The sequence below is a fragment of the Salvelinus sp. IW2-2015 genome, linkage group LG6.1, assembly GCF_002910315.2.
Source record: "Salvelinus sp. IW2-2015 linkage group LG6.1, ASM291031v2, whole genome shotgun sequence".
Taxonomy (NCBI): Eukaryota; Metazoa; Chordata; class Actinopteri; order Salmoniformes; family Salmonidae; genus Salvelinus; species Salvelinus sp. IW2-2015.
This window is the reverse complement of record NC_036845.1, coordinates 22294503-22309054: the sequence shown is the minus strand read 5'-3', so window position 1 is coordinate 22309054 and position 14552 is coordinate 22294503. Positions and strand designations below refer to the sequence as shown.

Here is a 14552-nt window from a genome sequence, read left to right as displayed (position 1 = left end):
ACATCTGCTAACCATGTGTATGTGACCATTAACATCTGCTAACCATGTGTATGTGACCAATAAGATTTGATTTATTTAGAGATACTGGAGAGCAAAAGAGCAAGAGGGTAAGTAATAATATGGGGATGGGGTAGTCGGGTGTGCAATTTACAGATTGGCTGTGTACAGGTACAGTGATCGGTAAGCTGCTCAGACAGCTGATGCTTAAAGTTAGAGAGGGAGATATAAGTCTCCAGCTTCAGAGATTTTTGCAATTCGTTCCAGTCATTGGCAGCAGAGAACTGGAAGGAAAGGTGGCCAAAGTAAGAATTGGCTTTGGGGATGATCAGTGAGATATACCTGCTGGAGCGTGTGCTACGGGTGGGTGTTGCTATGGTGACCAGTAAGCTGAGATAAGGCGTGGCTTTACCTAGCAAAGACTCATAGATGGCCTGGAGCCAGTGGGTTTGGCGATGGATATGTAGTGAGGGCCAGCCAACAAGAGCATACAGTTCGCAGTGGTGGGTGGTATATGGGGCTTTGGTGATAAAACAGATGGCACTGTGATAGACTGCATCCAGTTTGCTGAGTAGAGTGTTGGGGGTTATTTTGTAAATGACATCGTCGAAGTCAAGGATTGGTAGGATAGTCAGTTTTACGAGGGTATGTTTGTCAACATGTCCTTTGTTGCGAAAAAGGAAGCCGATTCTAGATTTCATTTTGGATTAGAGATGCTTAATGTGTGTCTGGAAGGCGAGTTTACAGTCTAACCAGACACCTAGGTATTTATAGTTGTCCACATATTCCAAGTCAGAACCATCTAGAGTAGTGATGCTTGTCGTGCGTGCAGGTGTGGGCAGCAATCGGTTGAAGAGCATGTACTTAGTTTTACTAGCATTTAAAAGCAGTTGGAGGCCACGGAAGGAATGTTGTATGTCGTTGAAGGTTGTTTGGAGGTTAGTTAGCACAGTGTCCAAAGAAGGGCCAGATGTATACAAAATGGTGTCGTCTGTGTAGAGGTGGATCAGAGAATCAGCAAGAGCGACATCATTGATATATTAACCATTGTCACGTCCTAGATGATGGAGGTCAGATATACCCCCTTCCCCTGAAACACCCACAACATGGTCCCCCGTAGTGACCATATTCCCAAGCATCTCCATGCAGTCAGACCTTTGATTTTGTGCCACCAGGGCCACAATAATATGCCCCTCTGGATGTCTGAGTGTGACCCCTTCCCCATGGGTTACTGCAGCTAGTGTTGCCAGCACTGCCACTGCCTGGGTGGGGGCACCCCACCCCCCTCCCCATGGGTTACTGCAGCTAGTGTCGCCAGCACTGCCACTGCCTGGGTGGGGGCACCCCACCCCCCTCCCCATGGGTTACTGCAGCTAGTGTTGCCAGCACTGCCACTGCCTCAGTTGCGGCACCTCACCGGAATCTCCACCAGCTAGGTACAAGGTCGTCAAGGTTCTCATTTGCAGCTTCGAGAATGTCCTTGTATATTATGCTCTCCCATCATGGGGCTTTGATATGCAGGACCAACCCTGCCAAGCAGGCTCAGAATCTTGAGGGGGCAGTGCTGCTCTAAAAGGTCTCTGACAGCATTTTGTCTGCACGCAGGCCGCTAACAGCAGGCCCATAAAACAGATAGGGACTTCTCCTTAGTATCTGGGTCATTCAGGTGGGTGTCTAGGGTATAGGGTTGTGGACTGTTCCATCAATATAGGGCCATAAATAAATAAATTAGATGTATAATTTTGTTTTTTAAATGTAGTTCCCCATGATAGGACAATAAATGAGATGTATAATTTATTTTTAAACACTGTTCCACCATGATAGGACAATAAATAAGGACAATAAATAAATATAATAAATAATGTATAATTCATTATAAAATGTATATCCCTCATATACACAACACTGAAAGCTCTCTCACAACCCCTGCTCACAGAAATACATTGGTTCTGGGATATGCAACCATTTCCTTTCTCACTCAACGCCACACTTTCTCATACACCACACCCTCCATCTCAATACATACAGACATAGTCTTCTCTTTTTATCTCCACCATGTTGAATTTGTGGCTTTGTGTTCCATGAGTTCTATTTGAAGATAGAAAAGCTATAATGTTTGTTGTATTATTACAATCCATAACAGGGCTAGAATTGTGTATTTCATTATTTGCCTCCTCTATGAGAACTTTGTCATTAAAAAAAAAGTCATGGAGTAGTCTGTGTCTCGCAATAGTTTTGTCACAAAAACTGTTGTTTTAAATGGCAGTCGGAAGGGTGGGTGCTGCGGCAGGTGCCGCTTCTCATACGAATGCTGTTATTTTATCTAAAACATCAGGTTTACGCCGATCCCAGCAAAGTTACTCATGCAAAGATTTAAAGCGCAATTATGTGTTTTATCTCCAGTACATTGCCATGATCGTCAGTTATGTAGCTGCTCTACTGATAATCTCAGTGCGTCCTTTCTGGGATGACACAATCAGTCTACTACCGGAGAATATCAACACCAAACACATTGGTTCCACGGGAGCGGACAGTACACAGCATACCATAATGTTCTGAATAATGGCCAAGTCTACCTCGCTCCCTATTCCACTGAACCGCTTAGGCGTAACAAACACAAGTCCAACATTTATCAGAAACTGTTAAACTACCTGTTCACTACCCTCCTGCTCTCCGGGGATGTGCAACTCAATCCTGGGCCTAACATCACCGAGCCAGCGATACTCACCGGAGTGGAAAGCAGTGGATGGCCTCGTCCACTGATCGTCGCCGCTGCGGAAATGAGTGCTATGGTCCCATGGTTTCTCTCGACTCACCCGGTTCCAGGATGGAATTTGACTCTTCAAACATACCCAAGTCGCTATATGCGATCCCTGACTCTGCTTCTGGTACGCAAGCTGTTTTAATTAGTTCCCTGCATCCAGTGCAGGCGGGAGGGATTGTTAATTGCACTACCGAACTGCCCCTAATCAAAACGAAACAAAACGGCCTAAACCCAGCCATCAGAAAACACAGAAATTGTAACTTTTTTCAATGTGTCAATCACTCTGGAGTCATCTGGGACCCACGAGCTAAGCCCAAGGGACTACTAGGGGGGCACTTGAACATTCATAGTGTCATTCCAAAAAGTGCTCAAATTCAACATCTACTCAGACTCAACCTTGACTTCCTCTGCCTCTCAGAGACATGTCCTCTGCCTCTCAGAGACATGGCTCCATAAAAATTCTCCATATGCTGCTTTGATTGTTCCTGGCTACAATGTTTTCAGGAGAGACAGGATTGAAGGAAGAGGAGGGGGTGTGATGATATACATTAGAACATATCCGTTGTAAACAAATTGAGTGGTCATGTGATAATCAACTAGAATGTATTGGCCTGAACGTTACACTGTCTCCCCAAATGTCTTTTACCCTTATTGGAATGTATAGACCACCTTGCACCAAAAGTGTGTTTTTTGATCAGTTTAATAACATGCTTAGGGAATGTGATTTTGGGAAGGAGGTCATCTTAATGGGAGATTTTAATATTAATTATGAAGACAAGTCTTGTAGGAAACCCTCAAATGGATCACTAATACCTTTGACCTTACACAGCTAGTTAAAGGACCAACCAGGGTGACTTGTTGCTCTAAAACACAGATTGATTTGGTGTTCAGTAATAAATCAGAGAGAGTGACTAAATCATTCAATATGGTTACTGGGCTATCTGATCATAATCTGACACTTATAGCCAGAAAGCTGTCTAAGAACAGGTTTAACCTCTCTACTGAACAGGTTTAACCTCTCTACTGTTAGAAAGCCTGATCAACTCAGAATACCTAAGAGTGAATTCAATTATTTTGAAAACGCAATTAAGGGAATTAACTGGAATGATCTCTTGTCCTATACAGATGTGGAAGCTGATGGTCAGGTTTTTCTATCCACAAATCGCCTACAATAAATGGCTTCCTAAAGAAAAGAAAATCCAACCCTGGCCGGAAGAACACTCTTCCTTGAGTGGAGAAATCTGGAAATTGATGAAAGAACGAGATCATGCTCTAAAAACAGCCCTAAAGTCCAAATTAGAGCATGACAGACATAGGTTTACCATGTTGAGAAATAAGGTGAGGAAAGAAATCAGACAGACCAAGGCAAACTTTCTTTATTAACATAATTGGTGAAGCAAAGGGAAATTCTAAATTGATCTGGGAGAATCTAAAAAAGTTTACAGGGAAAAACCATGGTAACACTGCAAAAAGAGTAGAAATCATGGTGAATAACAATCTAACACCGGATGCAGTCGAAATAGCAAGAGCCTTCAAATCCTACTTTATTGACTCTGTCAGGGTACTGACACAGAACCCCTCCACTGGTTTCTTGGGCTCAGTGCTAGTGAATGACGCTCAACCTGTCTTCATCATAAGGGAGGTTTCTGAGTCAAAGGTGAACAGGGTGATTAGCTCACTAAAGAACTCTAAAGCCAAAGATGTGTTTGGGCTGGACTCTACCTTTCTTAAAAACTACAAAGAGTCACTCATTGGCCCCATTACTAAGGTCACCAACACATCTATTGGTCTCGGGGTGTTTCCAAGGGTATGGAAGTCGGCCATAATAACGACCATCTTTAAATCAGACGACCCTGCTGACGTGATAACTCACAGGCCCATTAAGTATACTACCTGTGGTGTCCAAGTTGTTAGAAAAGTGTGTTTGCAGAACAACTCGATTGACCCACCTCACAACGCCCTTCAGATTACACCTCCATGCGTTATTGGCTTCAGAGCGAGCACACTCCCAGAACAGCCCACTTTGCTTCTTCTGAAAATGTGAAGTCCAAGATGGACAAGGGGCGTTGTTGGGGCTTGTTTTTGGACCTAAGAGCTGTTGATCTTGTTTTAACAATGAGATGTTTCATCACAAATTTCCAAGTTACCCAACTTTCCCCGTATGCCTTAGATGGATAAATCATACTGGAAGGCGAACCTCAGTGTGCAGAGTGAGCATGCGCTGTCCCCCACTCTTAGCTATGATGTGGGCGTGCCCCAAGGGTCAATACTGGGGCCCTCCTGTCAGCCTGACATTAATGATCTGCCTTCTGTCTGTACTGGTCTGGAAGTTCAGCCTGTACATTAGAGTGATCCTTCTGGTCTGTACTGCGGTCTGAAGTGTTCAGGCCTGTACATGTAATGGATCTGCCGTCTGTCTGTACTGGGTCTGATTCAGTGTCATAACTGTAATGTCAGATGATACAGGGTATATGTGGCAAAGAGCAAACAACAAGCTGCACAAAACTCACTACTGTAATGTCCAGGTTACAAATGGCTCAGTGACTCACTACTGTAATGGTCCAGGTTACAAAGTGGCTCAGTGACTCACTACTGTAATGGTCCAGGTTACAAAGTGACTCACTACACTGTAATGTCCAGGTTACAAAGTGACTCACTACTGTAATGGTCCAGGTTACAAAGTGCTCAGTGACTCACTACTGTAATGTCCAGGTTACAAAGTGCTCAGTGACTCACTACTGTAATGGTCCAGGTTACAAATGGCCGTGACTCACTACTGTAATGGTCCAGGTTACATAGTGACTCAGTGACTCACTACTGTAATGGTCCAGGTTACAAAGTGGCTCAGTGACTCACTACTGTAATGGTCCAGGTTACAAAGTGGCTCAGTGACTCACTACTGTAATGGTCCAGGTTACAAAGTGGCTCAGTGACTCGTGTTTGCATCTCAATGTGAAAAAAACAGTTTGCATGTTCTTCACAAAGAGGGCAACAGATGCTACTGAGCCAGATGTCTGTGTGTCAGGGGAGAAGCTCCAGGTGTTATCTGATTTTAAGTACCTTGGCATCATACTTGATTCCAACCTCTCTTTTAAAAAGCAGGTGAAAAAGGTTATTCAAATAACCAAATTCAACCTAGCTAATTTCTGATTTATAAGAAATTGTTTGACTACAGATGTAAAAAAACTGTACTTCAAATCTGTGATACTCCCCCACTTAACATACTGCTTGACTACATTTACATTTACATTTAAGTCATTTAGCAGACGCTCTTATCCAGAGCGACTTACAAATTGGAAAGTTCATACATATTCATCCTGGTCCCCCCGTGGGGAATGAACCCACAACCCTGGCGTTGCAAGCGCCATGCTCTACCAACTGAGCCACACGGGACCAGTTGGGCCCAAGCTTGCTGTACAACATTTAAACCCATTCAGTCTGTCTACAAACAGGCTTTCAAAGTGCTTGATAGGAAGCCCAATAGCCATCATCACTGTTACATCCTCAGAAAGCATGAGCTCCTGAGTTGGGAAAATCTTGTGCAATACACCGACGCATGTCTTGTATTCAAGATCCTAAATGGCCTGGCTCCCCCTCCACTCAGTATTTTTCTTAAACAGAAAACCCAAACATATGGCAGCAGATCCACAAGGTCTGCCATGAGAGGTGACTGTATAGTTCCCTTAAGGAAAAGCACCTTTAGTAAATGCACTTTCTCTGTGAGAGCTTCCCATGTCTGGAATACACTGCCATCAGACACACATAACTGCACCACATATCACACTTTCACAAAATGCTTGAAGACATGGCTAAAGGTCAATCAGATTTTTTAACTTACTCCCTAGCTGTGTATTGCTGCTTTCCATGTTGTCTGTAGCTTGTGAGGTGTGGAAACACGTTTTGTCTGGTTGCTTTTTGTGCTATGTTGCTCTGTCTGCATGGTATGTCTTGCTTGTCCTATGTTGCTCTGAGTGTGCTCACTGATTGTCTGTATTGTAATTGTTTTTAAAAACCTGCCCAGGGACTGCGATTGAAAATTAGCCGGTTGGCTAAAACCAGCACTTTTACTGAAATGTTGATTAATGTGCACTGTCCCTGTAAAAATAAACTCAAACTGTTATCAATACACAGTTTGACCACGAGAGCTTCGCATTTCCCTTTCAATCTATTTTCCTTGAAAATTGGATACAGAACTTTGCGCTGTTCTGCAATTTCCTTCGGGAACTGGTCATTCATGCCTATTTTCGTGCCAGCAAGTCTTTTACCCAGGCTTTTAACCATTATTTGATCTTTAAAGAAAGAATTTGGCAACGATTGGGCGTTCATACCTCTGCCCGAAGCAGTGTACACTTTCAGTTAGCTTTGGGTGGGATCTGAAGCGCTGTAAGGAGGAACTTTCTAACTACAGATTCAGGAAGTTCTCCTTTCTCTTGGATACCTGTAAGTACCAGATTCTCTCTCATGGATCTAGTCTGTATGTCAAGTACGGCTTCTCTCAGAATGATGTTCTCCTTTTTAAGTTCATTAACTTCGGTTTCAATCTTATTGACCGCCCCTTTTAGCTTGTGTCTTTCTCCAATGTTGCAGCTTTTTTGTCACTCATCTCGAGGCTTGCCTTCAACTCTTTTATACCTTACTGACTAGTTCAAGTATACCCAGTTTGTCATTTATTGATTTTAACAGATTGACCTTTACCTTTCCCGGTGATTAAAATAGGGTTAGGGTTAGGGTTAGGGTTTCTTGACCTGGAGGCCTGCTTTAGTTTTTGCTTGTAAGCAGGAATCAGAAGGATAGAGTTAAGGTCAGATTTGCCAAATGGACGGCGGGGGAGAGCTTTCTATGCATCTCTGTGTGGAGCAAAGGTGGTCTATATTTTTTTTAACCTCTGGTTACACATGTAACATGCTGGTAGAAATGAGGTAGAATGGATTTAAGTTTCCCTGCATTAAAGTCCCCAGCCGCTAGAAGCGCCACATCTAGATAAGCATTTTCTTGTTTGCTTATGGACTTATACAGCTCGTTGTGTGCGGTCTTAGTGCCAGCGTCGGTTTGTCGTGGTAAATAGACAGCTACGAAAAATATAGATGAACTCTTGGTAAATAGTGTGGTGTACAGCTTATCATGAGATACTCTACCTCAGGCCAGCAAAGCCTTGAGACTTCATTAATGTTAGATTTCATGCACCAGCTGTTATTGACAAATAGACAGACTGCCACCCCTTGTCTTACCGGAGGCATCCGTTCTAGCTTGCCGATGCACGGAAAACCCGGCCAGCTGTATGTTATCCATGTCATCGTTCAGTCACGACTCATAAGTGAAACATAAGATATTAGTTTAATGTCCCGTTGGTAGGATAGTCTTGATCGGAGCTCATCCAGTTTATTATCTGCATACATCATCAACACTGGTGGTGTTGATGATGTATGCAGATTGGAGGGGTTCAACAAGGTGACTGGTGGTGTTGATGATGTATGCAGATTGGAAGGGGTCAACAAGGTGACTGGTGGTGTTGATGATGTATGCAGATTGGAAGGGGTCAACAAGGTGACTGGTGGTGTTGATGATGTATGCAGATTGGAGGGGGTCAACAAGGTGACTGGTGGTGTTGATGATGTATGCAGATTGGAGGGGCAACCCCTGTTTCAAAGCGGATGAAGAACTTGTTTAGTTCATTGGCTGTAGAAAGGCAGGGATCAATACGTTGCCGACCTTTGAAGGGGGCGTTTGCCATATTCTTAATGCCCAACCAGGCAGACCGAGAGTCTCCTTCTCGGTCTGAGATGTTGAATATCTCATTCCAAAGTCATGGGCATTAATATGGAGTTGGTCCCCCCTTTGGTGCCATAACAGCCTCCACTCTTCTGGGAAGGCTTTCTACTAGATGTTTGAACATTGCTGCGGGGACTTGCTTTCATTCAGCCACAAGAGCATTAGTGAGGTCGAGCACTGGTGTTGGGCGATTAGGCCTGGCTCACAGTCGGCTTTACAATTCGTCCCAAAGGTGTTCAATGGGGTTGAGGTCAGGGCTCTGTGCAGGCCAGTCAAGTTCTTCCACACCGATCTCGACAATCCCTTTCTGTATGGACATCGCTTTGTGCATGGGGCATTGTCATGCTGAAACAGGAAATGGCCTTCCCCAAACTTTTGCCACAAAGTTGGGAGCACAGAATCATCTACAATGTCATTGTATGAGGTAGCGTTAAGATCTCCCTTCACTGGAACTAAGGGGCCTAGCCTGAACAATGAAAAACAGCCCCTGGCCCTTATTCCTCCTCCACCAAACTTTACAATTGGCACTATGTATTCGGACAGATAGCGTTCTCCTGGAATCCGCCAAACTCAGATTTGTCCATCGGACTGCCAGATGGTGAAGCGTGATTCCTTACTCCAGGGAACGCGTTTCCACTGCTGAGTTTAATGGCGGCGAGCTATACACCACTCCATCCGACGCTTGGAATTGCAATCGCCGGCTAGTGTGCACCTGCTCACTAGCCAGTTTACCATTTCATGAAGCTCCCGACGAACAGTTTTTGTGCTGACGTTGCTTTCAGAGGCAGTTTGGAACTCAGTAGTGAGTGTTGCAACCGAGGACAGACAATTTTCACACGCTTCAGCACTCAGGGGTCCCGTTTTGTGAGCTTGTGTGGCCTACCACTTCGCGGCTGAGCCGTTGTTGCTCCTAGACATTTCCACTTCACAATGATATCACTTACAGTTGACGAGTGCAGCTCAAGTAGGGCATACATTTGAAAGGTATCCTATGACACGTTGAAAGTCACTGAGCTCTTCAGTATGGGTAATTCTACTGACAATGTTCTTTTGGAGATTGCATGGCTTTGTGCTCGATTTCATATACCTGCCAGTAATGGGTGTGGCTGAAATTGCCAAACCCACTATTTTCAAGGGGTGTCAACATCATTTTGGGCGTGTAGTGTACCTTTAGATGTGTGGGTGTGAAAACTAATCTCTGCTCTGTTGAAGGAACATTTCCAGAGACAATGATGTGTGTAGTGTGTGTGTGTGTGTGTGTGTCAAGGTGACTAAACTGGACCCAGGCAGGTTTAGGCTGAATGCTGCAGTGAGTGACTGATCGTCCTCCACAGCTACTCTGCTGCTAACAGCTTACTGGGCAGTATAGTGGTGCCTGGGTACAGGTTAGTAGCCTATACAAAAAGGTTAGCCCATTTCTGCTAAGGTCTTGGTTTGTGATACGTAACAGTCCTGCACTGCATGGGTTTCGGTAGTATAGTATGATGCTATAGTAATCTCATCCCTTTCATATTATGTGAACAATAATAATTGTAATATTTATCAGTTAGCGCCACAATGTTTACAACTGGCACAACCAAAAAGAACATGGAGAAGGGGTTGTGTACTAGAGGACATTCAGGTAATAAACACTACTGTCCTTGTACCCAGAGGGTTAGAGGACATTCAGGTAAATAAACACTACTGTCCTGTACCCAGAGGGTTAGAGGACATTCAGGTAATAAACACTACTGTCCTGTACCCAGAGGGTTAGAGGACATTCAGGTAATAAAACACTACTGTCCTGTACCAGAGGGTTAGAGGACATTCAGGTAATAAACACTACTGTCCTGTACCCAGAGGGTTAGAGGACATTCAGGTAATAAACACTACTGTCGTGTACCCAGAGGGTTAGAGGACATTCAGGTAATAAACACTACTGTCCTGTACCCAGAGGGTTAGAGGACATTCAGGTAATAAACACTACTGTCCTGTAACCAGAGGGTTAGAGGACATTCAGGTAATAAACACTACTGTCCTGTCACCAGAGGGTTAGAGGACATTCAGGTAATAAACACTACTGTCCTGTACCCAGAGGGTTAGAGGACATTCAGGTAATAAACACTACTTGTCTGTTACCAGAGGGTTAGGAATTCAGGTAATAAAACACTACTGTCCTGTAATCCCAGGGGTTAGAGGACATTCCAGGTAATAAACACAACTACTGTCCTGTTAAAACCCAGACGGGTTAGAGACCTATCTATCCAAGCAATATGGTTATTTGCCCAGTGCTATGTCTCTGTCTCTTGTTTAAATACTGTATATCTCTGTCTCTCAGGTCCAGACTGTTCAGGGGAAGAAGCTCCAAGGAGACTATGACGTCAAAGTGGAACAGGTGTGTACAATCACACACACTCCAGTATTTAATTCATTCATCAGTTATTTTTGTACCATTATTTTATTATTATTATATTTATCAGTTAGCACCACAATGTTTACAACTGGCACAACCACAAAGAACGCAGGGATGGGGTTGTGTACTGAAAAGTATGTTACTTATTTGTTGTGTTGGCAAACTTATGCAATCTGAACCAAAGTGCATTCCAGAACCATTTCAATAGTTTGTCTTCCTGTTTACAGTCCTGTACCCAGAGGTTAGAGGTCATTCAGGTAATAAACACTACTGTCCTGTACCCAGAGGGTTAGAGGACATTCAGGTAATAAACAATGTCCTTGTACCGCCAGAGGGTTAGAGGACATTCAGGTATAAACACTACTGTCCTGTACCCAGAGGGTTAGAGGACATTCAGGTATAAACACTACTACTGTCCTGTACCCAGAGGGTTAGAGGACATTCAGGTAATAAACACTACTGTCCTGTACCCAGAGGGTTAGGGTTAGAGGACATTCAGGTAATAAACACTACTGTCCTGTACCCAGAGGGTTAGGGTTAGTGGATGTACCAAGAAGGTTAGGGTTTTTTGCTTTGGGGAGGGTTGTGTGGTTTGTTAATGGTCAGAGGGGAAGGTAGTGCCATTTTTCCCCGGTCTACATTCCCTCTTTTGCAGGTTATACTTTATAATTTCTTACATCCAAGTTTCCTCATCTTCCCTTATGCACTCATTTGTCAGCACACCAACTATACCGCAGGTCAATATAGTCTACCAGTATATCCTGCCATCTATCCACCATTCATAGTGACAATAGTGGTAGATCTGCAATAGTCTAACTAGCAATCATACCACACATAAAAGCATTCAAAGCTGCACCAATTTTCAATAGAAGTGGAGAGGCCAGGTGCATCATTGCGCATGAAAGAACAGTAAAGACATGAGACACGCAGCTCAAAAAGCTCCCCTATTGGTATTGTTCAGCGACATTATGCTACCTAGACGAGCCTACAACACCACAATGCAATTATTCATTGCATTATTCTTTTCAAGTAAGTACAGCCTAGAGTAGAATTTTGTAAACTGCAGTGAAAATGTAATTTGAATAATGGCACAAAAGCCCTGTGATTTGAGATTTAATAGCCGAACATTCAGAAGTAGAGACAGCAAGTACGGAAGGGAAGGGGGTAGAGTGAGAGGGTAGAAACATCTGGTCATGGACAAGGTAGCATGACTGGTGAACAGGTCAGGGTTCCATAGCCACAGCCAGAACAGCAGAAACTGAATCAGCAGCACGACCAGATGGACTGGGGACAGGGACAGCCAGGAGTTGTCAGGCCAGGTAGTCCAGAGGCATGGTCCTAGGGCTCAGTTACTCTGGGCGAGAGAGTGATGAGACAATTAGAAGGGGACATACCGAAGATCACACTGGACACCAAATAAGACAGGAGAATTATACACAGCTCTAGTGTGGGTCTGCCTGACACCACAGATCTTGTTAGCATGGTCCTAGGGTGGTAAGATGGCACTGATGGATGGCACCTCATAATGAGTTTATAAAAAAATGTCAGGTTTCTACTTTTTCTACTTTTTTTGTTGTTGCGTTTTTGTAAAATGTTCTTACTCAGTTTGTTTCATGAAATACTTCATACACCCGGCCAGAACTATTGGAAGATGAGTCGCTGGGTATTCACTGTCCACCCGACCTTCCCGAATTCTCAGAGACGGCAGAACAATGGGCTAGTCTCTTCAGTGAGACCCCGGGCTGCCTAGGAGTCCTAATGGAGAGAAGGAAATGGACATAGAGGCAGACGTGGTGGGGTTTTAGTGAGATTAAGATGTAGAGCGACTCGTCCTCCATTACCCAGAAAACTACTAGCCAATGTTCAATCATTAATTAATAAACTTGAACTCAGAGCAAGGATTTCCATCCAGAGAGATATCAGATTCTGCAACATACTCTGTTTTTATGAGACTTGGCTCTCCAACATCCAAACGGATTATTTTCAACCAACGGATTATTTATTTTTGTTGAGTGGATAGGAAGCAGACTCTCTCTGGAAAGAACACAGGTGGTGGGCTCTGCTTTATGACCAACAAAATATGGTGTGACAGGGAAAACGTACAAGAATCTGCTCTCCAGACTTGGAATACCTGGTAATGAAATTTCACCCTTTTTACCTTCTGAGAGAGTTCTCAGGGATTATCGCCATGGCTGTGTACATCCCGCCCCAAGCCGACACCAAAAATGCTCTCAAAGATCTACATTGGACCCTGAACAAACTGGAGACCGCATACCTGGAGGCAACGTTTATTGTTGCGCGGGTAATTTGAGGTCCGTGCTCCCGAATTATTACCAACACATTGACTTTCCAAAGTAATTGCGACACTTAACCACTGCCACACACCTTTTCGTCATGGGTATGCCCTCCTTTCATCTAATCTGACCACGACTCCATTTTGCTTCTCCCCGCCTACAAACAAAGGCTCAAGAAGGAAGTTCCAGTGGTCAGATCTGTACAGCGTTGGTATGGCCAATCAGATTCCATGCTCCAAGACTGTTTTGATCCAGTGGAACGGAATATGTTCCGGGTCGCCTCTGGGGAATAAAATCAATGAGTATGCCGACTCAATCACCGGACTCATCAAAAAATGCATAGATGACTTAACCGAATCAAAAAACATGGATTGATGGCAGCCTTGTAGGGAAACTGAAGGAGAGAGATGCTGCTTATAAACACGGCAAGGTGACCGGGGAAAATTGTACAGTTAAATAGCACAAATACGACCTACGCAGATCGAACAAGATGGTGAATCTTAGTCACCAAGAGTCACCAAGTCACCAAGAGCTAAATCATTAGCTAAAAGTTCTCAAGCTTTGGGCAAAATTATTGATGAAATAGGGCTGGTTGATATTTGGCCTATAGCACATCCCGCAACCAAAGACTTACCCTTCATGGTTCATATTGGAGGTTAGACTTATTTCTCTTTACACCTTGTTGGTCTGGTAAGGAGATGTACAGTAGGGTCAATCCATATTTCTGATCATTTCTATGGAGTTGTTCTTTAAGAAGACAACTTCCCAAAGAGCAAACTAGTGTTGTGATCACGTTATCCTGTCTGACCCAGACTTCCGTGAGAGCATACAAACAGATCCTGTCTGCCCTAGACTTCCGTGAGAGCATACAAACAGATCCTGTTCGTGACCCAACTTCCGTTGAAGAGCATTACAAACAGATCCTGTCTGACCCAGACTTCCGTGAGAGCATACAAAAGATCTGTCTGGCCTAGACTTCCGTGAGAGCATACAAACAGATCCTGTCTGACCCAGACTTCCGTGAGAGCATACAAACAGATCCTGTCTGACCCAGACTTCCTGTGAGGCCATACAGTAACAGACTCTGCCTACGTCATGACCCAGACTTCCATGAGAGCACCATGATCCATCTATGTTATGGGAACCACCAGAGAATGACAATGACAACACTAATCCATCTAAGTTATGGGAAACCACCAGAGAATGACAATGAAACACTAATCCATCTAAGTTATGGTAAATCACCAGAGAATGACAATGACAACACTAATCCATCTAGTTTATGGGAAACCACTAGAGAATGACAATGACAACACTAATCCATCTATGTTATGGG

The 14552-nt window shown here is 43.9% G+C and overlaps 1 protein-coding gene across 1 annotated transcript in view; it reads left to right on the top strand.

The window, feature by feature from the left end:
* Positions 1-14552, top strand: part of LOC111964763 (uncharacterized) — a 74623-nt gene that overhangs the window by 24392 nt on the left and 35679 nt on the right. The window contains exon 2 of the mRNA XM_023988578.2: positions 10848-10904. Within this exon, the coding sequence (XP_023844346.1) occupies positions 10848-10904 (57 nt within the window). The remainder of the gene's footprint in view (positions 1-10847; positions 10905-14552) is intronic.